The 22,316-nt window shown below is 40.2% G+C and overlaps 1 protein-coding gene across 1 annotated transcript in view; it reads right to left on the bottom strand.

Annotated features, from left to right (window-relative positions):
- Nucleotides 1-22,316, bottom strand: part of PHLPP1 (PH domain and leucine rich repeat protein phosphatase 1) — a 135,819-nt gene that overhangs the window by 12,317 nt on the left and 101,186 nt on the right. Inside the window, exons 7-12 of the mRNA XM_057373132.1 lie at nt 20,537-20,739; nt 18,878-18,938; nt 16,899-16,994; nt 12,917-13,072; nt 4,415-4,615; nt 3,242-3,404 (exon numbers count right to left, since the gene is read on the bottom strand). Of these exons, the coding sequence (XP_057229115.1) occupies nt 3,242-3,404; nt 4,415-4,615; nt 12,917-13,072; nt 16,899-16,994; nt 18,878-18,938; nt 20,537-20,739 (880 nt within the window). The remainder of the gene's footprint in view (nt 1-3,241; nt 3,405-4,414; nt 4,616-12,916; nt 13,073-16,898; nt 16,995-18,877; nt 18,939-20,536; nt 20,740-22,316) is intronic.

Raw genomic sequence — 22,316 nt, 5'->3', positions numbered from 1 at the left:
GGAAGCAGACATAAGATAACCCAGTAAATCCTGGAGAAGAAAAATCTCCAAACACTTTATTAAATAATCTCAATGAAAATAAAATATTCTGACCCAAATCTTGAATCCTGAGATTGTCTAATATGGAGGCTTTATTATCTATGAAGAGCAAACYGCTGACGTTACCTAAGCCTGATAAGGAAATCAAAGTTTAAATCTGTYACGCAAACAAAATAGTAGACAGCTTAGCAGCAGTTATTCCAGCAAGCTTTTTCCCTCTGCACAACTCCTTGCTGCTTCCAGAGAGCCAGTAATTACTTTGCAGATTAAGGAAGCTGCCAGCAGGCCTTGCTGTGTTCAACACCTCCATGCCATTACATATTTTGATGAAAGAGCATGCTGGAATAAAAAGTACAAATACCACTAATTTCATTGTTCTCCTTAAATGCCCAGTGCTCCAAAGATAGCTACATTCCACAGCAGATCCCTTGGTCCCTAGGCACTAGCGAAGAGGGTTTATTTATCAGGCTGAAATTTCTTAGGTGTTATTTGTACTCTTTGAAGAATAGGTTAACAGGGACTTGCTGCAGGTCTGTGCTAAATTTAGTCTGTGTTCTACTCCCCAGGCAAGCAGGAAAGTTTATTTCCTAACTTATCCCAATTTCCTCCTGTGTTATTTTAATGCAAGCTAGTTTCGCCCCACCCATGCAGCACCAGAAGAACAACTGCAACTGCACACAGGATTTTGCACTTGGTGGGCCAGCTGGAAGGCAGGGTTTAATGTGGGCAACTGCTTAGGCTGCTGCATTCACAACTCTGTAAGTCTTGTGTTGCAAGGGACTTGGGTTACTTCCACTTGAAGCTGAAGGTGGTCATACCAAGTTGAAGCTATCTGGCCTTTTTCTTTTGTAAGGRAGGGAAATTGAAGTCAAACAGCTGCAAGGAAAGATTTTGCTGGGCACTGACTCAGGTGTGCGTGCTTCCAACTGCTCAGCTGTTCGCGGAAGACTTTTCAGTGTGCACAGGCAAACCTAACTCTGACTGTGCAAATACCTGTCCCAAAAGACAATAAAAGCCCTAAAAATGTACTGCGGTATTTGATACTTCTGAGGTCTCCACTGGGCTTTTTAAGAGAGAGGACAACACAGAACTTCTGTAGCCTTGACTGTAGTGTGTGAAAAATGCTTAGAGACAATTATATCCTTAAAATGACCTTGTTTCTGGAAGTCCTGGAGTTATTGCAATCGTAAAAGCAACATCATTTACACTAGTTTTCCCTCTGAAATCATTTCAGACAGCATAGTAACTGTTGTTACTGTCTCAGTGACACTGACACCAGAATCACAATATATCAGCCTCTCAGGCTAATTAAACACTGAAGCAAAACAGCCATTACCTCAGGTAACAGCGTTTCCCCAGGAGTTTAGACTGAATGCCACTTCAGTTAAAACTGATCATCAAATATGATATAATCACAGAGGCGACATCAGACTATAGGACTTTGCRCTTTGCTACAAACAAGCTTATTTCACCAAGTGACCAAATCATAGTTACAATAATAAATCCTGCACTTACTTTGGCMTATTTTGAATGCTCTCCCATATCTAAGAAGGAGCTCGGGTAAAGGCAAGAAATGGATRCAGGTAGGCAGCACAAGCTTAATCTCCAGACTGATAAACAGCAGCCCTGACCTAGAGAAATGACCAAAAGGCTGGAAGAACTCCTAAGCCCAATAAGGCACCTTCCCATCTGGCAACCAGATGAATTAATCTCATGTAAGTCAAAACYAGGCTTGAGCACTGACCAGGCATCTTCCTTCCACAAAGGTGGAGCCAAAGAACACTTTGCCCTCTTAGATTAAGCCACACGTTATCCCTGCATTCCCAAAACACTTGGTGACGTCCATGTMTCTTTCTTCTGCCGAAGAGAACTAAACCATAGGGAATCAGCAGGAAGAAACTGGCAGCTCTTCCAAGAGTATTTTGCTGCTCAATGTGGCCAAGTAGCACTTTAAATATGACACTTCCATGAAGCATACRGTTTTCTCCAAGATGCACAAACAAAAGGAAAAAGGTGACTGTTCCTTATCCATATGTTTAGATTAACTTCTTTTTTTTTTGTTAACACAACCCTCATATTTTTGAAGAAATGTTTACCATGCAGAGCCCTGCTTCCCCACCCCAATTCTTCCTCTAAGAAAAAGGCTTTACTTCTGATTGATTCTAAATGGCCCTCTGCTTCCTCCGGCCATTGTTCCAAAGAGGGAGGAGTGTTCAAATATCCACGAGTTTGTTTGAGATTTCCTGGCTGAAACCACAAAGCTCATCTTTACATAGACTCGTCTGTCCAACAGAATTATTGCTCCTGCTGCTTTCCATGACCCCAGACACTGAGGCACACACAGCAGGCTGGGAACTTGGCCTTTTGACTTCACCAACTGCCAGAAGGACACTTAAGTTGTTTTGAGTCCCTGAATAGGTAATCAGTTCTCAGCCCCAGAGAAGGACAGATTTTATGCTGTATCACAAGATTTGTATGCTGCAAGACAACCGTTTCCCAGCTCTGTCCAGCAGAAAGGGCACACAATGCAAACCATTCTGCACTAGAGCCAGGCAAGATGCAGGAACTCAATTCACAAAAGGTAGGGAGTAGTGTTCATCAGTGTGATCAAGTGAAGAATACATCCCTCAAAAAGAAGTGTTGGGAAGAGCACAGAATTACTCCTGGAAACACAGGAGACAGATTAGGTAACCCCCCATAGTGCAAAATATGACTGCAATTAGGAAAATGAAAGCAGATTGCCTAAATACTCAAATCCTGTGCTCCTGGAATTTATCTCTGTCCCCAGGGCCTATCCTGCTCTGCAGCTTCAGCAGTTTTTAAGACGCACTCTAAACAAAGTCCATTCCTACACAATCAACCAATTGCCAAGGCAGCAAGAGTTAATTATGCATAGCTCTTGCCAAATGTTTAAGTTGCATCAAAACAGACTGTCACAGGAAGACAATTAACACTTAYCTGGCAAAATAGATACAGTGTAACCAAGGTAAGCATAAAATCAGATTTTGAGACTCCTCTTCGTTCTACTCTGARGCTGCACAGGAGCAAATATTTTGCATATGACTTCAGAGGAGAAAGCAGCTGTCAGACCCCCATACTCTCTGAGAATATGCTATCCCATAGCAACGAGAGACCCCAAGGCAGAAAAAAAATGGTAAAATTGCATTACGTTTGCTTCTTCCAAAGCACATTCATTCCATACCTTTATTTCAGAAAGCTGCATGACTTCTGGGAAGACTTCAATGCAGTTGGAGTGAGCAATTACCGTATGCATACGTCTGCAGTTCATGATGGTTGTTGGAATGGCTTTCAGTTTGTTTCCACTAATATCAATTTCCTCCAACTCTTCCAGCTTGGCCATTTTGCTATACAAACAAGAATATGAGAATTTTTCTTCTAATAGAGGCATATTTTATTTTGAAGCAGCGATAAGAACAACGGTTTTTGTTACTTTAAGAGAACAAAATCTCAGACTTTGACTCTTGTTCACAGCAGTGCCTGCCACCTCTCCTCATGTCAGATGCTAACACAGTTGTGGAACAAATGTGTACTWCTTCTGTCAGTGTTTGTTAATGCTACCTTTCAAATTACTTATTTTGCTTACATTCCCCCTGCTCACAAGCTCGCTTTCACTCTTTTTCCTCCTTTCTCCCCTAAGCTTCTCAGTCCATCTCTCCATCTCACATTTTCCCCTCCCCCTTCTAGCACCCCAATCAGCCCTTCTCCCTGAATTCATCTCTGTCCCTTCTCCTTGCTGCTGAAGCCCAGGTGCTCAGAATATCACACAAGGACAGAGATGTCTCTTCCATTATTTATTGGCATSTCTTTTTCAAGGTTGTACCCCCTCAGCTTTACAGCACATCTTACACTTGAAAGATTTCTGATTAAAACAGRGTGAATTGAAAGCACAGAAATTGCTGCCAAGGCAGAATCTCCTTCTAGAGTCAAGAGGATTTTTCCCTAGTGGAGTTTAGTCCACTTCCAGAGGACATTTCCAGACATCTGTGCTCTCAAATCTCTTGTGAAGAGAAGCTCACCAGGTGTAAGCAAAGTAACCAAGCCRGGGAAAACAGAAGATTTCCTTGCTTGACTTCCAAAAGCATAAAATGACCATGCTGCATCAGTCCAGCTGAAGAGAGTTTCAAGCCCTATGAAAACTCCCCAAGGAACAAACATCACTCGCTTGTGCGTGCAGCGCAAGAGAGGGCAGCACCGTGCAGGAGGGCACAAGCGGGGGAATCCACCCACTGCAGTACCACCACATTCAAAACACAGCCCATGCCACCACATTCCTGTGCAATTCAGCTCTCRCTGTGAAAATATTTCATGATGCCCACCCACCCGTGGGCCAGAGGCAGTGAAGCGCGTTCCTTACCTTGCAGGGAAGCTCTGTAGGCGATTGTAAGCCATGTGCAAGATTTTCAGGTGTGGGTGGCCTGTTAACAAGGGTACGCATTTATCTGTGAGGTTGTTATTGGTCAAATACAACTCCTGCAAGATGCTGTGGGTTTCTTCAGAAAGGGTGGCTGGAGGAAGCATTTCCAGTTTGTTGGCAGAGGCATTAAGAAATCTCAGGCTGCAAAAAGAAGTTACATAAAGGAATTCAGTCAAACATCCTGCAGGTTTTGTCTAGAAGTATAAATGAAAACCACTGGTTTTAAAAGTTAATTTAAGATAGTCATAAAGCAAAAGTCAAAAGCAACAAGTTCACAACCGACAGTCCAAAAGTCTAGCATTGTATGAACAAAACTTCTGATAACATTTTCAAATTACTATATTTTCAATAAYAAAACATCAGCAAAACGAGTACATCAAAGTGCCTTTAGCCTGCTATCAAAACTTCAGCATCCCCAATATTAATAGAGATGTACCTACAGGTAAGAACAATAACAAACCACATCATTTCCATACTCATAACACATAAAAATGAACTCTGTATTCATCATCAATGAACCATGAGAATTGCCTTTCAAGTGACTAAACAAGTCCATGGCAAAAAAAGCCAGCCAATTTTTCAGTATTTTAAATAYGGTCTGAGGTGCAGACAGCATTTTATTTAAACCTGTAGCCCTGAGAACAACTACAAAATATGAAAAGTACTCTTTGAGTATCTGGATAAATGAAGATGCATCAATCAAYATAAACCAAAACCCAAGACCAAGCAGCAATTTGCCTTTGAGATTTTAAAGAGAGACAGTGCTAGTAGCAAATCAAATATAAAAGCTATATCCTTGCCTGCTGATGWGTGCAGAAAGAGAGCCTTATCTCTGTGTAGCTTTTCTGAGTGCCATTCTCCTGTTCCCCAACAAAGCAGAAGCCCAATTTTTTGCAGTCCCACCCCATGGAATGATGACTGAAAAAGYAGAGAAATGGAGCAAATTCTTTCTTCCCCAAAGGTCTTTTCCAGAATGGGAACAAGATCTCCTAAACTATATGCACTGCCCATTCCTGCCAACAAAGTTCTGCAGGCAGAGCATTCATGTTTGTTAGGGGAGTTTAGTGATCACAGCAGCTTGCAGGTATCTTGAGGGCTAGAATTCATACTACCAATTCCAAACAAATGGAAAAGTAACATTATTTATCCTTTGGTAACCAACTCTGGCATGACTATGCCTTTTCAACAGATRTAAGACCTCTCCTCCTTCCTCCTGTTTTCAGAAAAGGCTGCCTTGGAGCAGTACAGAAGGAAGTGTGTGCTTGCCAGTCTGCAGCGACCGTGCTCAGACCAGGCTGTTCTGCTCCTACCAACTCACGTGAACAGGCAGCTGCAGTGGGCAAAGCTGCATTCAAGACACAAGACTCAAATGTGCTGTCAGAAGCCTGTAAAGCCATGGATCAGGACACAAAAGGTAGRTAGGCACGGTCCTGTCATCGATCTTAAGAGAAAGTGATAAAATATTGATGGCTGCTCCCATGCGCGCAGAGTCCACACTGACCTTTAAGGTCTATTAATGAATGAAGTGGATTTGCAAGAGTAGCAGCTGGTTCAAACTTGCTCAGCAGTAAATAAGGGTCAAACATGCTAGAGGAGTCATGTGGAATGCCAAAGGATTAAAAAAAAMCCCCACTATTTCCATTAGAAGCAAAAGCCTCTCAGCACTGCACARAACTGAAACTAGGTTAACTGTTTTACACAGGCAGAGGAGTCCACTTCAGAGAAACACAGTTTAATCCTCAGGCTCATTCATTATTCACGAGGGTGCTAAAAATCCAGAGGAGAAAGGGAGGAGAGGAAGGATTAGTACAGAGAAGGAAATAAGCAGCTGAAAGGGTTTTTTAATTTATTTATTTATTCTAAAAAGWTGCTGCTCAATTTCACCCTTTAGCTACACACTAAAAATATACTAAGCTCATTCAAGGCCGGATCATTAAACCRAAGCATACCACAGCAACAGATCCTGCACTTCATTAAACATCAGCAAGTACACCTATTACTAAAGTACAGACAGTTACTACTTTGGCAACTGCAATCTCATGTGCATGACAGTCTTCCCTCTCCACAAAATAAAGGCATTTTGATTAACAATAAAGCCACAGTATTTTTTGTACCACTCATAGTACAAAATGGTCATCTTTAGCTCAGTCTGAAAAGACTTAAGCAACAATTAGGTTTCAGGCTGCTGGGAAAAGTGAGTTTTCACAGGAGTACAATGGGGTTAAGGAGGTGACAGCAAAACACACCAAAATAAAGGCCATGTTCTTCTGAAGAAGAACCTGTATCTTAGTTTTGTTCTTGCAAGCTGCATGAGAGCTGGAGAGCTTCACAGGTACCAACAGCCAAAGAGGTAATTTAGAGAGCAYCACAGCCTATGGCTGTGAAGTCTGATCAAGAACAGCTAGCCCAAAGTACAACTAAAAGCTTCAATCAGGAAAACCTACATTACTCTGATACACCTGAAATGAATACAAGGTACTATACTGTAGCCATTTTAAATTCAAAAGAAAAATTAATCAAACATTCTTCTGTGTTTAAGAAACTTAACAACACTGGTGAAATATAACAAGAGATTTCAATTTGTTCCCTCACTGGTATTAAAAGTGAATGAAGTCTGTGTGTTCCTGTCAGAAATATGTTTGGATGCATGTATTTTCCAGTGGGGAAGAGAGAGTGGAAAGTTGATGCTCTACACACATACACCCCTTTCCCACCCACCCTGACCTTTTACCAAATCTTCCAGGGACTGATGTAACAACATTGGAAATAAATCCACATCATCCTAACCTACAGGTTTGTGCCCTGTTGTGAATGAAAGTTTAGGTGACTAGCAAAAATGTTGCCAACAGCCTAGAATGGGAACCCTGTGGAAGCAGGTATCTCACCTTAAACAACTAACAGTCAGGGTCAGAATAGTCACACACTCATCTCTGTCTGTAGATGACGTAATTAGAATTAAATTAGCTTTTGGAAATGAGTGTGTTGCTTGCATRCAAGTTTTTATACCAGCTGTTACATTAAAATGGCAAAAACATTTTGAAATAGTAATTCTTTCAAGATACTGTCTAGATTTAAAAAGAAAAACAAAATTAAAAAGGGACGCTGTTCTTCGGGAAGAGAAGAGAATGAACAATCAGATTGCTACTGCCAAAGATTTATCAATTTTGTGCTATAAACTTACGTTAAAAACATCCCCCCACCCAAAGAAACAAAACCCACAATGAAAACCCAACAACCAAAAAATCCCAACAAAACCTAAAACTGTAGCATCCCATCAGGTTCTCCCTCACGCTGATTTAACACAGAAGTCCTCCTCCAGGTTATTTTCACTCCCTTATTTTTTCATCCTCATGCAATGCGCCAGCTGCTACCTTAGAAGACACATCTTATAAATGCCCTCCAGAGGAGTGGAAATTTACTTGGGCATAACTGCTCCCATCTCTCTTGTGCATGGACTTTAACTGATTCATGTTCCTTGAAGATATCCCACTCATACTGCTTATCAGATAGAAGCAGAATGTCAAATATTAAAGCTCAGTCCAAAATTAATTGTTTCCCTTTCCAATTCCACCCACACACTATACCACAAGCTCATGAAAAAAAAAACTACAGCATCACTACAAAGACATGAATTCAGCAGCCTGCGCACATACAATACAGCGAGAAAAGCATGAATTAAAAAGTACTAAAAAGCATCACAGATGATGAAATTAAGGTGCTGGTAGGGAGATGTCTGAATTTTTCAGCTTTGACAAGGTGAATACTCTCCYCTGGAGTAATAATATAAGCAGTGATCTCTGTCTGGAATGAGTCACCTTTGGTTTTTTGGGTATTACAATACAGTCCCTTGTTGCACTTAATTTCTCCAAAAGACAAAATAAGAAAAAAGACTGTCCCAAAGAACATGCTGGAATTAAGGACATGGACTTAAATTCAACTAAAACCACCTAATATCTAGTCCCATCCACTCCCCATTCAGGCCTAGAAGATTCTGATTTCAATTTGTACTTCCAAAAGCAGAGGAAGAAAATCTTCTMAACAAAATGCAAAGCGTTTATGTTTTGCCTACCAATGCCTAACACTAGCACACACAGAAGCAAATACAGAAGYTGAATACAGACAATTGTGAGAATACAGCATCTCTGAAATCCACACCGTTTGCCATGCTGGTAAGACATAGCCACCACTGAAGAAATCTAAGTTCTCCAAAAAGCTTAGGAGTGTTTGACATGAGAAGGAAGAACACAGACAACAGCATTCACTGGTGAAGCAGCAGCAAACCAAAACCACYGTGCTTAGCTTGAAAGTACTGGTAAGAGCTGGAAAGAATACTTCAGTTGCAAAAAGAAAATMTGCAGAGAAATCAAGATCTCCAGTTCAGCCTATGTCCTAAGATCTCCATCAGTACAAAGCAATCAAAACACAAAATTTCCCCCTTGAGTGCCTTCTGCAGAGACATGCCCTCAATTTCTGACTGCCTAATATTATAAAAATAATTTAATATTGTGATAGCAGGTGTGTGAGGAAAAATCTTGTAAGCTAAGCATGTCTGGGGGAAAAAAGAGAGGGGGAAAAAAAATCAAAGCAGTTTYGCCAATCTGTGCAAAAGAGGGTATTTCTTCTTTAAAAAATAAATAAATAAACTAAAAGACGGAAACATTCAAGTGAATCCCCTTCCTATTGATGGACTGCCAAAAAAAACACTTAACGGCTGCTGTCTCTTCAGCTCTTACTTTCTAACCTATCTTTAGCTATTTTATTAACTGGGATTTCCCCGGTTTCTAAAGTACCTGCTTGCAAATCCTTAACCTAGCAACAAAGAGACAAATGCAACTAAGCATTTCTGCAACACAAGCATGTGCATCWAACACTCAAATAGCAGTTGGCATTCATTTGACTTCCTTTCCTCCCTCACACTTCCCCCTGCATCCAGGATAGGACTGAATTCTTGCATCACAAAGAAGCAGCCACAGTGGGTGGAAATGGCAAATATCAAACAAGAGAAAATTTGTAACTGGGTCACCTTCCAGATCTCCAGCAAAACCCAAACCCGAAACAAATTAAATAAAATAAATTCAAAACAAACAGAAAATCAAATGASATAAGAACAGCTGAACAAAGCTGAAAACAAGAATCATGCAGACAGTCTAGACAGGCTCTGAATAGCTGACACTGGCTTAGCCACCACAGCTGGCCACTACCAGACACTGCAAAACAAAGCCCAAGGTTTAAGCTGTGTACATCCCAGCTACACATCTTCACCACACAAATGCTGTAAAGGTTTATACGGAAGCATTCATTGCAACTGGAAAGGATACTTAGGCAAGAGACAAACCCTTGCCCACCTTACCACTGTGTCTTCATTTTTAACCCTGCCCTGACCACCGTCACTGCTTTACTACTGTGCCCAGCTACAGCTCTCGAATACCCATTCATTTCTTTAGAAGAGCACTTGGTACAACAGTTTCCATGCTATTAAATGGTAGTTTGCTGCAAGGTGCTCAAGGAGGCAGGAAAAGGTCTGTAGAATAAACCAACAGTGGGAAAAGGCAGCACAACAGAGCAGCAGAAGAAAGAAATGAAAGGCTTCAGGAATGCAGGTGCACAAAAAAAGGTTCAGGATTCAGTCTGGGAGTTTTCCCCATCAGCTGCAGCACTTGCATGAATTCTCTGTTTTTCCAGCATATGGTAATGAGAAATGAAGAGATTATCTGGCTGCCTCTGTGGCACTCATCTTGCCAAGAAAATCCCCACCCCATGAGAGAAATCCTTGCTAACATGATCAAGATGTGCATACTTTCAGTGCAATAAACAGAACCAAGTTTTGTCTCAGTCAGAGAAATGTTTCATACGCTGGTCCTCAATTTCTCCTCATCTAACAATTTAAAATAGAAAATTAATTAAAAAGCAGACAAACAAAATACYCCTAATCATACTATTCAGAGGAAAATTACACCTTTTCATTATTTTTTAAASAATTAAGGCAGAAAATCAATGTTCATAGATTCTTCTGAGAAGAGAACTGAGGTTTTTCAGTATTTGGTGTTTGGATTTTTTTTTTTTTTGTGAAAGTGATATTCTACATTCTCTCTTTGTGCACCAGTGCACTGATTTCCTTCCCTTCCTTAGATGTTCTAGATGTCAAAGCCCACCAGTGCTTGCGCTGAAGTTTGCCCAAGGCACTTCACACCCACTTTGTCAAATATTCAGGACTGAGAAAGAGAAAGCGTTTATAATTCACAGCATGAGACTTCATATCCAGACAAGATATCATCTGTCAGTTTTACAGACCCGAGTACCTTTCAAAAAAAACCAAAAYAAAACAAACCCTAATCTTTTCAAGGCTGCAAAAGGCAAGTCRTTTTATGCAGAGATGAAGGTTCTGTAGGGTAAAGTGATTTGTTCAATATTACAGGCTGGGTAGAGATCATGGCACACCACTCAGGAGAACCAGTTCTCTTGGCACGTCTGGCAGTACAGATTGTGCTTCCCAGGGAATGCTTGGAGAAGAGAAGCATTTTACCTTTTTAAAACAAAACAATCCCTGGAACACCTTYCCAGACCCATTTCTTTTGACACCTGGCTGCTGACAGACACAAGCATTTGAAAACAACAGTAAAGACATTTTATATAGGAAATTCCAAACTTAAGGCTCTAACATTGTATACGAATCTATTAATCTGTATAGCTGTTTTCCTTCAGATTTCTCACTTTAGCAGCAGTCATAGAAGCATCAGCATGGACAAGCTATGCCATCTTAAACCAAGTTAAAGGGTAGGATCAACGGGGAAAACACGACCCAAGCCAATTCCTTCTACTATCATCACAAGGAAGGGAGGCTGCACTGGTGATGAGATGCTGGAATGGGTAGGCYCTGTTTAACTCCTGTGATGGTGCATGATTTTGTTAAGACCTGTAGAAGACTTTGAAAACAAGTGCCCTGTACTGCTTAAAAGCTGCAGGGAGGAAAAATATCCCCAAGCCTGAATCAACCACTTAACACTGTTATTCAATATAGTCTTTAATTCTATCTCTTCTCAGCATATTCCAATTAAACTTCTGGGGATCTATTCCCAATCCTGGTTTTAGCTTGTACTTGTTTATTTAGGTATCACCAAAAAAAAATTAAAACAAGAAATTTAAACAAAAATAAAATTTAAAAAAGAAGAAAAAGAAATAAAAAGAAAAAAAAAGGAGCTGTCTACAGATGTACTGATGAGTTGCCAGTACAAAAAAATCAGGTTCTCTCTCTGCCAAAATTGCACTACACTACATCCTAGACSTACAACCTGTTTTTAATACAAATTTTACAAAATAATTCCTCTCTTTGCTTTCAAAGATGTCAGGAGCTCTCTGAAATGTAACCGTTTCTTTCCTTTCCAGGTTTACAGATAGGAATTTTAACTTGGGACAGGCTAAAGAGTGCATTTAGAAAGCATCTCAACCACCAGCCTAATTCTCCAAGTGAATTCCAGGAACTTTAACCAGAGGCTCATGACAGAATTAAGAGCAGTATAAAAGTAGGGGTTTTGGAATACTTGTAGTAGGGAAAGGAGCTCTGCCAGCTAGATTATCACCTCTTTTGCTTCTGCACCTCTCCAGAAAGCCAGGAGCTAAGCATTCCTTTTGTCACAGCTATCAGAAATAAAACCCCACAGCACACAATCTCACTGTCTGTTAAATTATGCATGTGTTGAGCACTCAGAATTCCCATGACTATATGAGGAAGCAAAGAGGTGAAAGGAATGCTGACACCAAGCAGGGCCAGCCCATCCACCATCCCCAGACAATGCTACCAACCTCCTATATTTCAATCACAGTCACTTGAAGGATATRTTCATATCTGGAAAAAAGAAACCAAAACCTTGACGACTCTGATACTAAAGAACAGATGCGTAAAAATAAGAATCCAGAACAGAGATCAAGTGGTGACATCAGCTAAATTAGYGATAAACATTTGAAAAACATTAAATTCAAAAACCAAGGACAAGGGAATAACTGAATTATTCTGACAGCCTTATGCACAGATTTTGTTTTGTTTGACAGGTATAAATAAGTTCTAGCCTCTGACTGAAGGGAGAAAAAAAAAGCTTTCACACTCCATCAAACAAGCCTAAGAAATATGTATTTAAAGAAACTGCCACTAAACCATTTCAGTGTATGTAGTAGAAAATAGCATGTGCTTAACTTTACAGCTAGATTTCAAGAAGTAGGTGTTCAGCAGGAGCTTGGTGGAAAAAAAGAAGCAACCATATAAGGAAACAAAACCAGAATAAAAAGAACATGTTTTGGTGAGTTGGGCAGACATCTGTTCTTACCACATAAGGCCTGGCAACTTTTAAATTAGGGGAACCTCAGATTACCCTTTGAACCGGGAAGTAACACACAAAGCAAGATTTATCACATGCAAGTGAAAAAGACCARATTTCTTTATGATTTTACCTGTCTGCTTTCAAAAGCAGGTTAGATGGCAGTTCCAGAAGCTGGTTGTGCTGCACGTCCAGGACCTCCACCTGCGTTCGCTCGAGCCGATCCGGGAGCCTTCCCAACATGTTGTGTCCTGCCAGCAGCTTACGCAAGCTACTATTGTAAAACAGCCTKAAGAGACATAAAAGACACCAAAARTGAGAAAAATTTAAACCTAAGAGTTTCTTTGATAATTTAGATTAGGTATCATGGTTCATTACAAGAAAGTGATTCAGCCAACTGATTAGCAGACATGGTATTAATTACGCACAGATCCAAGAATGTCTTCCCACTCTCCACCAACTTCTTCAAAAGGTGTGCAGAGACAGGGAAGGAGGCTTACAGATGATTCAGGAGTGAAAGCAGTGACAAAGGGTTATTTTATGGCACTGTATCAAACATGAATATAGAAGCACAACAGTGAAGGAGGTTATTGCTAACAAAGGCGGCAGAAATCCGCACATGTGCGATCCCCCTAGTTAATGCAAGCACTTCACAAGTGGGGATGAAATCACCAGTCACCCCCCAAGCTTTGTAGTGCTCTACTCATCRTGTGCTGACTCATAATCCAATGCAATTCCCCACCCCCACAATTTTTCTTTTCTGTTAATACCAGACTTACATAAAGCCTCCTTTCCAGTTCTATGGCAAATGAAATTTATCTAATCGGCTTTACTTTCTTGAGCTTATTCAACCAAAAGATGACCTGGAGTTCCACCCCCCTACTCCATTTTTTGTGGGGCTGGGGGACAAGGGAAGGGGAAAAGAGRGCAACATAAAGAGAAAAATAGCTGTTCTGATCAAACACTATAGCTAAAATTTGAAGYAAAAGCAACAGAATGAGGACATGTACCTAAAGACACCAAAAATAGAGCAACTCTCAATTTTTAACAGAAACCACTTTCAGCAAATTAAGAAAAAAAGATTATTCATCTGCCACCTGTCTTACATCTGTTTTACATGCCCACTACTGTACTGTTTAATCTGGCAAGCCCATGCAACATGCTGACCTGCTTCAATCAAATACTCTCAAATTACTCAGCATTAAAGCAAAAATCTTCTTCCCTCTGTCACAATGACCCAAATACACACAATGAGCCTTCCTGCCCCTTCCCTGCAATGCATCAGGTCATGGGATTATTGTGCCAAAATCATCMATCAAGTATGCTGAGTATTTTCCCCTTGACAGATACCGTCATTCTCGGTATCTGCATGCCAGTGTTAACAGTTATCTCACTTGGCTGGATTGTCTGAGTTATGGCCATGGATACAAGTCAACAGCCAGCCCTATCATTCCAGTAGGCTCAACACGGGGTGAAAAGACTTAAGCAAAGTGATAAGCCTATCTATTATGTATTCATTATTTAACCATTTTTGGTTTGCTCTATTTTAACTTGAAAATTTCTCAGTTATGGATTAGCAGTTCTATTTTATTTTTTGAAACTGGCTAGTATTGCCAACACCAAGTGTCAGGGTATAAAGCAGAACTGGGTGACAGCAAAAAAAACCAAAACAAACAATAAAAACCAACCAACCAACCAAAAACCAAAAATCAATATAAAAACCACTCTGGGGTTTTCCTGTGATGGGTGGGGGCAGTGCCATTTTAAATTTTTTTTTGAGGTTTTTGCCACGATTTGAACTTCAGAGACTTCCTCTTTCCATAGTGCAGTGAGTAAATACTTGGGGGGGGTTTGATTTAAATTTTTTTTTTTTTTAAATTTTGCTTTCTCTTATTTTTCAAGYTACATAGGCACCAAAGGAACTGGGCTGCCTGAAAAAGAGTTTGAACCATCAGCATTTAGTTAAACAAGCTCCTGATGAGCCTGGGACACCTAATTCYCAAGCTGGGTGGGGAACCAGGAACCAGAGCTGGAACTGCTCTTCCATATGGGCAGCTTTCCCACTTGCCCAATTCCCACTAGAAGTTTYGGTGAAATCAATAAATTCTAAGGACAAGTACGTCACTCAGCATCAGCATCTCCTCAGAAAACATGGTTTGGTGTAGGCACTYGACCAATTCCTTTAGTATGCAACTCTTCAAGAGAACACAATTTTGAATACAAATAGATCTTTTAAAAAAACAGACAAAAAGGAACACATAACAACATCTATTCACTGATGGCAGCAACATAATTTTAACAACTCCTAATCGAAGCATTTCCTTTCTCTTTGGCACCATCATTTTTATTAATTTGTCCTGCATAGCTAAGACCAAGTACCTTTTTTGTTATTTTTCAGTACTTTTAAARCTAAAACGGTTGCATTACAGCCCAGGGGCCATTTTCCTTTTTTCCTTAATTGAGACAAACGGTAGTACAGAAATCTCTATCTCAACTGCTTCAATTCTTTGTCTTCAAGGACTATTTTTCTGTTTCAAGARGCAAGCACACAGCATCAATTGTAGTTTGTTTAGATCAGATGCAACCTTCACCCTYCCAGGAAACTGCTGGTCATTCAAGTCTTGAACACTTTTGTCCAAGTGTCACAAGCAGCCTCCTAGGAGAGACCTGCTCGTTCACTTGACAGGTTTTCAGAATGTTGTTCTATGTAGAAGAAAAAGCAGACAGCAGTGCACCTGAACACACTTACTGAGCTTTTACATGATTTACTTGATACTTCGACATGTTGAGCCATTTGCATTCGAGTTCAGACCCAAATTTCGCTAAAGTTTAACAGATATCAAAGAATGGAACAGAACCTTAAAACTGAGCTGACTTATTAGGAGCTAAGCTATCTAGACATATACTACAAAGAAGACCTTTCAAAGATAAGCTATTTCCTGGGGTTAATGATAAGATGGCAGGAGAGACAAGTGGGATGTTGACTGTACCTAATTTCAGCTAATCATTAATCTCCCAGAGAYATCCGGTATGCCTTGACCGTGCTGGCTGTTATGAAGTGCAAATGAAAGACGAATGAACTTTTGCACCCCCACCTTCTGAGTAGGCACAGCTTCACTTTTTGTGTGTGTGAAAAAAAAGAGTGACTAACAGTCTGCATATAGCCAGTTAGCTTGCTTGGTCAATCTCCCCATATCCTCTTCTGCCCATATTTCTGACTTCTATTCTCTTCCTATTTATGACACTAAACTGCCAAGTTTACACCATCTTACACATTCATCTGACCCAGGAAAAAACTATCATTCTCKGCTTCTGATGCTCTTCTGTGCTGTACAGCTCATTARGTAAAATATGTGTACTTCAKGATCCTTGTGGTCCCTTCCAACTMRGCTTATTCTGTGATTTAGTAGCTCATGATACATCATTGTCTTCCACAACATCTCTTTGAAAGTGTGCAGAACAGTCAAGGATGACAGCTCTTTTCCAGCAAAGGCAGGAATTTAAAAATGTCCAACACCAGCACCTAACCAGTATAACTCACCCAGAACAGGTAAGTCTCTCTAGAACAAACAAATAAGACCTACTCATTTTTTAAACTCTTATTTTGCTTCCTCTTCACTTCTTTTCTATTCCTTGTATTTATCAAGCGATAGGCTTCTGGAAATGAGATCATCTTGGTAGTGAAGGCAACTGCTCTATTTGCAGGACTTGGTGAGGCTTTACTTTCTCTAAACCCTTTTTCACTCAAACAGCGCTGTGAACTGCAGTCTCCAAGCATCACTGAAACTAAGTTACAAGTGCTGGATAGCTAAACTGTCATGCAAAGTTACGGCTTAAATATTTAATATTAAGWATTAAAAATGAAGGGCTTTCCTGCCTGAACAGCCACATGAACAGCTTCAAAGTTCAAAGGCACTACTTTCTCTGCATGAAAGTAAAAGAAGAAAGGCTGGATGGAAGCTTGAGGAATGACAACACCCCACAAGGTAAAAATAAAATCAAACAAAAGATAAAACAGCCCAGACAGTCACTGGAACAAGCGAAACACTGAGTCAGCAATTATTTTTGAATTGTTTATCCTGTTCCATATTGTGCAACTGGTCTGCAAGACTTACCGGGCAGGCAGCTCGCGTATCTGATTGTGGCCAACATCCAACACTTCCAGTTTCCTGCTGTCACACACCCACTCAGGCACACTTTCCAGGTGATTTCTATGAATAAAGAACACAAAGAGGTGTAACTAAATGATAATTGAGATGTAAAGCTGTTAAGAATACAGCCTCCAGAGATATAGAGATACCTGCAGGAAACAAATCTGCTACATAGCATGTTCCTGTGAGATTGTATCATCCCTCCATCTGCAAGGGCACTATCRGGGCAGTCCAGTCCTGAATGAGGGGGCAAGAGAGCTAACAGCAGTGTTATCTCCCTGTATGTGCAGTCACTATGAAAATGGAAAACAAAATGCTTCCAAATTATCAGGGGAACACTAAGAGTACCAGAGCACCCAAAGCTGAAAGCTCTCCGCAGAGAAGAAAATTTCTGAGATACTCCTCAGAAGATATTCACCCCCTATACAGTTGAAGCATCTCTTTGAACCCTCAAATTCAGTCCTGAAATCCACACTACCATTCTTTGGCTACCTCACTGAACAGAGCAATTTTTTTTGTGTTTTTTTCAAGCCAACTATTTTGCTTTTCTTGCATTTGTCTTCACAGAAACTAACCCTTCTGAAAACTAAAGTCTTCAAGGCGAGGTTTTCCAAATACTGCACCAAAAATGTGCAGAGAGGCACTGTGGGGCATTCCTGCATCCTGCCTTAAAGACAAAGAGTAGCAGCACAAGATACACGGAGGAGATGGAGTGCATATGCATTCACATAATGACTACTTCAGTCAGCATACAGAGATGCAAAATTGGGCATGAAATAATAGTCACGCACTCGTACACCACAAGTTCAGGAACAGAATGCTTAGAAAGCATGAACATAAATCAATCATGTACTCGTATTTTTTAGTTTATTCCTGCAATAGCCCTCAATCAAAACATGCAATAGCAACCCAACCCCTTTTCTCAGATAGCTTCCTTTCTGATCTCAAACAGATTTCCCAAATTCCAAGCAAGACAAAAAGCTAGACACCCTACCCTTTTAGTTAGAATGCCATCACTGAAATGAGATACAAAAAAGGTTTTGTGATCAAAATCACACATTCTGCACCAATTTTACTGACAAATAAATGGAGAAAACAGCTTTACAAAGATCGCTTTTCAGTAAATCACTTACTTAGTCACACCAGTGTGTTACAACTAAGTGCACAATGTGAGTAACCCAGGACTGATGAAAGTTGCAAGTTGATGGCTACTACCCCAGGTTAGCTCACTAATTGTTATGATCACCCTCAACAGCATGAGTACTTTAAGCAGTTTTTTTGATGAATGAAATTATCACTTCAAATGCAGATGAGTATTTCTTCAGTAAGAAAGCCATTAAGCACACATATAAATGTTTTCCTGATTCATTCCTGGAACTGTAAAACAAAAGAAAACACTTCCTTTTCCACTTCTTTCCTTATCCCACCTCCCTCATTAAGGTGAAATTTACGTGTGCATTCAAATAGCAACTGCAGACATCCCTGCAGCAGCCAGGGCTGCAGAGAACTACAAAGAGCTGCAGAAGCTGCCAAACTGATGAGTAAACTATGTAACCATCACCTATGCTGGGCTTACAACACAGACATATCCAGAAAGTAACTTCTGGCTAAACCTCAGATTGGTGTGTGTTTGAATCATCATATTCTAACTCTATAAGACAGGAAGCCTTTAAATTGTGGAAACTCTTTAACTACAAAGGAATACACATTTTGCTTCTGGCAGTGATTAAAAAAAAAAACCCAAAAAGTAAATCTATAAAAATTAAACAGGGAAAAACTGACCAGCGGAAAAAAGCACATCCTCTAATTCTGAAAATTAGTTTTTTCCTATCCCAAGGTCCAATTCCCATCCCCACTGCCACCCAGCAAGATGCCACTGAATGCCATTGYTCCATAAGTCTCTGATTTATATATCACAGGTCCAAGAAAAAACATACTCTTACCTAGAAATATCCATATAAGCCAGGCTATTAGGAACTGGATACACATCAAGGTGAACAAGTTCTAGGGGAAAAAATATATATAATAAAAGTGGTGATAAAGATTTTCACGTAAATGGCTGCTCCATAATAACTATTTTAAGTGCTAACGCCCAGAGATTTCAGAGCAACTTAATAACCTAAAAATTTCTGAAGATCTGGACCTTTGTGAACCCAGTTCTGTTTCTTTATTATGTCTTAGTACATTTGCTATATTACACTGTACTTGCTATGWCAGACACTGCATATCTGATCAGGGACAAGAAACTGGAGGATTTTAAAAGYTTCATGGCAAATTCTCATTTTTTCCATTTTTGTCACAAGGGCTGTAATTTCACCTCAGTCGCCCTCTGCCCAGAAGAGTCAGTCACAGAACTGCTCTACTTTTTTCTCACTGGTCCCTTGAGGTACAAACATGGGAAGGGAACCTCCCCACCCTGGAACAGCAAGTCACAGAATACCAGAGGGTCTTTTAGGTCATGGCAAGATCCAGCATATTTCTCAACACATTATATGAGCTTTGGCACATGTGTGGAGTTCCCACTTGCAGGCAGCCTTACAGATCTTTCATAACACTACTACAGCTAGAAATGTTATTATTGAGCCAACCAACATATAGCTCATATCCTAAGGTTTTAAGTAGCTAGTGCTTRGTATTATGTTTAAAAAAACACAAAAGCCAAACAGACATTTATTTAAGCTGACAGAAAATCAACCAAAACGCAACTGTAACAAGCATTTATTKTGGAAGATGAGATGAAAACAAGGTGGCCAAAGGTGCAATGTGAGGACAGCCAGGAGGAACAACAAGACCAAAGAGGTRGYTGATTGCAAGACATGGGTTGACTTGGATTCTCAGCCCACATTGAACAGCACATGCTTGGATTATGTTAACTTCTCTTAGCTACAAAGATCCTGGCATGAATACTTAATGAAGGTGCAGGCTTAGATAYTGCTAAGATGACAGCCTTTTAAAGGCAATTCAGACTGCTCATCAAATTCACAGTTCTCCAACTTTGCATTTTCTTTATTCCATACTGAACTACTCCAAATGATAAAAATTGTAATGCACTCTGAGTATTTTAAGTAATAGCAGTTTCAAGAGAGAGATCAAACAGATCCTGCTCATGAAACACAGCAGTGGAGAACGCTGCATTATTTTTATTATCAAATATGAGTAAATGAAGTTACTCATTATGAATTTCATAGATTTCTGGACAGGATAAGCAACTAGAGGGAGCAGCAAAAAAATTTTTTTTTTAATTTGTCTCACCAATGGCCACTTGTTCAAACTTCCTCAGTGCAGGGAAAAGCAGCAAATTCCTKACTGGTCTTAGTAATGCAACACATCAATGCAACTGAAACAGCAGACAAATTCAAGAACCCTATCTACTGACATAGAAATTCTTCTCTAAGGGTCTCGCAGTTTTCAGATCTCCAAATCGTGTTATTTAAAGTTGCTTCTGAAGCTCAGAACTGCCAGTAGCATAGCACAACACATGTGAAACCCTTCTGTCTAGGATCCTGTCAAGAGCCTCCTGATTAYGTGCACTGCATTCCACAAGCACCCCACGGACAACCAAGTACATGACAACACCACAASTACCCTGAAAATGCACTTACCATTGGAGGAAGCGTACAGAGCTTTGAGAAARTACCCACTGATTTTGAGGGTCACCAGTTGATTCCGTTCACAGTGTAACACTTCAACGTTGTTAAAAACTGTTGCATCCAGCTCCCCAAGTTTGTTGTCTCGCAGATCCAGTTGGGTCACATGATGCAGAAAATCTACTTCATCAGCCTCCAATCTCCTAATTGAATTCAATCTTGCAGACAAAAAAAGGAGATTAGGTGTAGTTATGTGGCAGGCTCTTGCTGACAAACCATTACTCGCTYTACAATCAATCAGTTGCACTGGATTAAACTAGCACGCCTTCAGGTTCTGATCAAGGTTGATTTTTAATATTTTTCCCTTTGTTAYGTTATGGTTTTCATCCTTTGAAAAGCAGGACGGACATGCTCTGTAGTTTTATCCATCATGACAAAGGAATGATGACATSAAGCTTCTTTCTAAACTACTTTGAAAATTACTGATAAAAAGCTCCACAAGCAGCAGAGTATTACTGTTACTGTGCCTATAAAAGTAAGAGATGATCTGGCTGTTATCTGTGCCCAATAGTTTGGAAAAGAACAAAGCCTCTACAGTTCCTGCTGACCTATAATCTGCTGGAAAAATCTAGCACATGCAAATATCCACCATATATTGGAGACCTTTGCCTTACTGAAAGGCCAAATTGATATTTATGAATTCCCACGTATTTGTTTCCTGCCTCTCCGTGTTTCACAGCAAGCAAACTCAGACACCTGAAAATGGGTTTTGAAAGCAAACAAAGCAAAAATTCAAGATGACTGGGTCTGACAGATAAAGAGGTCAAGGTTTTATCACATTTGCACCACAGTGCATTGCTACTGTCAATACTCAGCAACTTCCCCTGAAGTTACAAATGAATGAGATTATCTATAACCYAGAAATGTTTAAGACTGCATCGTTTAAGAGCTTTAAGACTGCACTGTTTAAGACACCAAAGAGYTCAGTTTCAAACTCCCAGCTCTGAGCAGAACACTAAAATCAGTATAGTACCTTCTGCTGGCCCACTAAGCCARCTGAGCTCTCCCTAGAGTGGATAAAGACAAACACCTGCACTTCTGCTCTTGCTCCTGCTTTCAAAGCATTGACCTCTTTGTAACAGTTGTGTTTTTAGAGTAGCTACACAAACTTGTTAACAGAAAAAAGGGTAATATGTCCCCTCCAACACCACCTTATCTTTTCTATTTTCAATTTGCAAGCAGTGCTCCTTTTTTATTTCACTGAAGCAAAGCACTTCATCATACAGCAAATATAATATTTACTACTTCAGGTAGTGCCATGAAGAAGCACTGTTCACTGCTCAGTGCAGAAAGGATGCAGCAGACAATGAGAGGGCTGGAACTGCACAGCTGGAATTCATGGCTAGGTCAGCCGCAAGATCCCTTCTCTGAGGCAAATATATTTGCTTTCGACGTATGTACAAACACACAGTCATATTATAACCCTACCAGAAATACTTCTGAATTCACCTACCTAGTTTAGCTAAAGTTAATGCCAGCCCTTTCTTGACTGCAAAGTCTGACAGCTATAGGGCAGTATGATAAAATCGGTTTTATCTAGCTTAATTACGTGTTCCAATATTCACTGTTCTGTGGATTTAACGGTCCATGCTCTGAACTGAGCTGCCCAGGTAGTGCACAATTTGTCCTCCCCAAAGACCATAAGAATAGGGCCAACTCATACTAGAGCCACTTTAATCAGGATCTGTTCGGACTCTTCTGAGGGTATCAATCAAATAGCGTTACTCACGATGTA

This window comes from Malurus melanocephalus, unplaced genomic scaffold (assembly GCF_030028575.1).
Source record: "Malurus melanocephalus ecotype Western Australia unplaced genomic scaffold, MMel_1.1 scaffold_187, whole genome shotgun sequence".
NCBI lineage: Eukaryota > Metazoa > Chordata > Aves > Passeriformes > Maluridae > Malurus > Malurus melanocephalus.
This window is presented reverse-complemented; position numbering and strand designations above follow the sequence as displayed.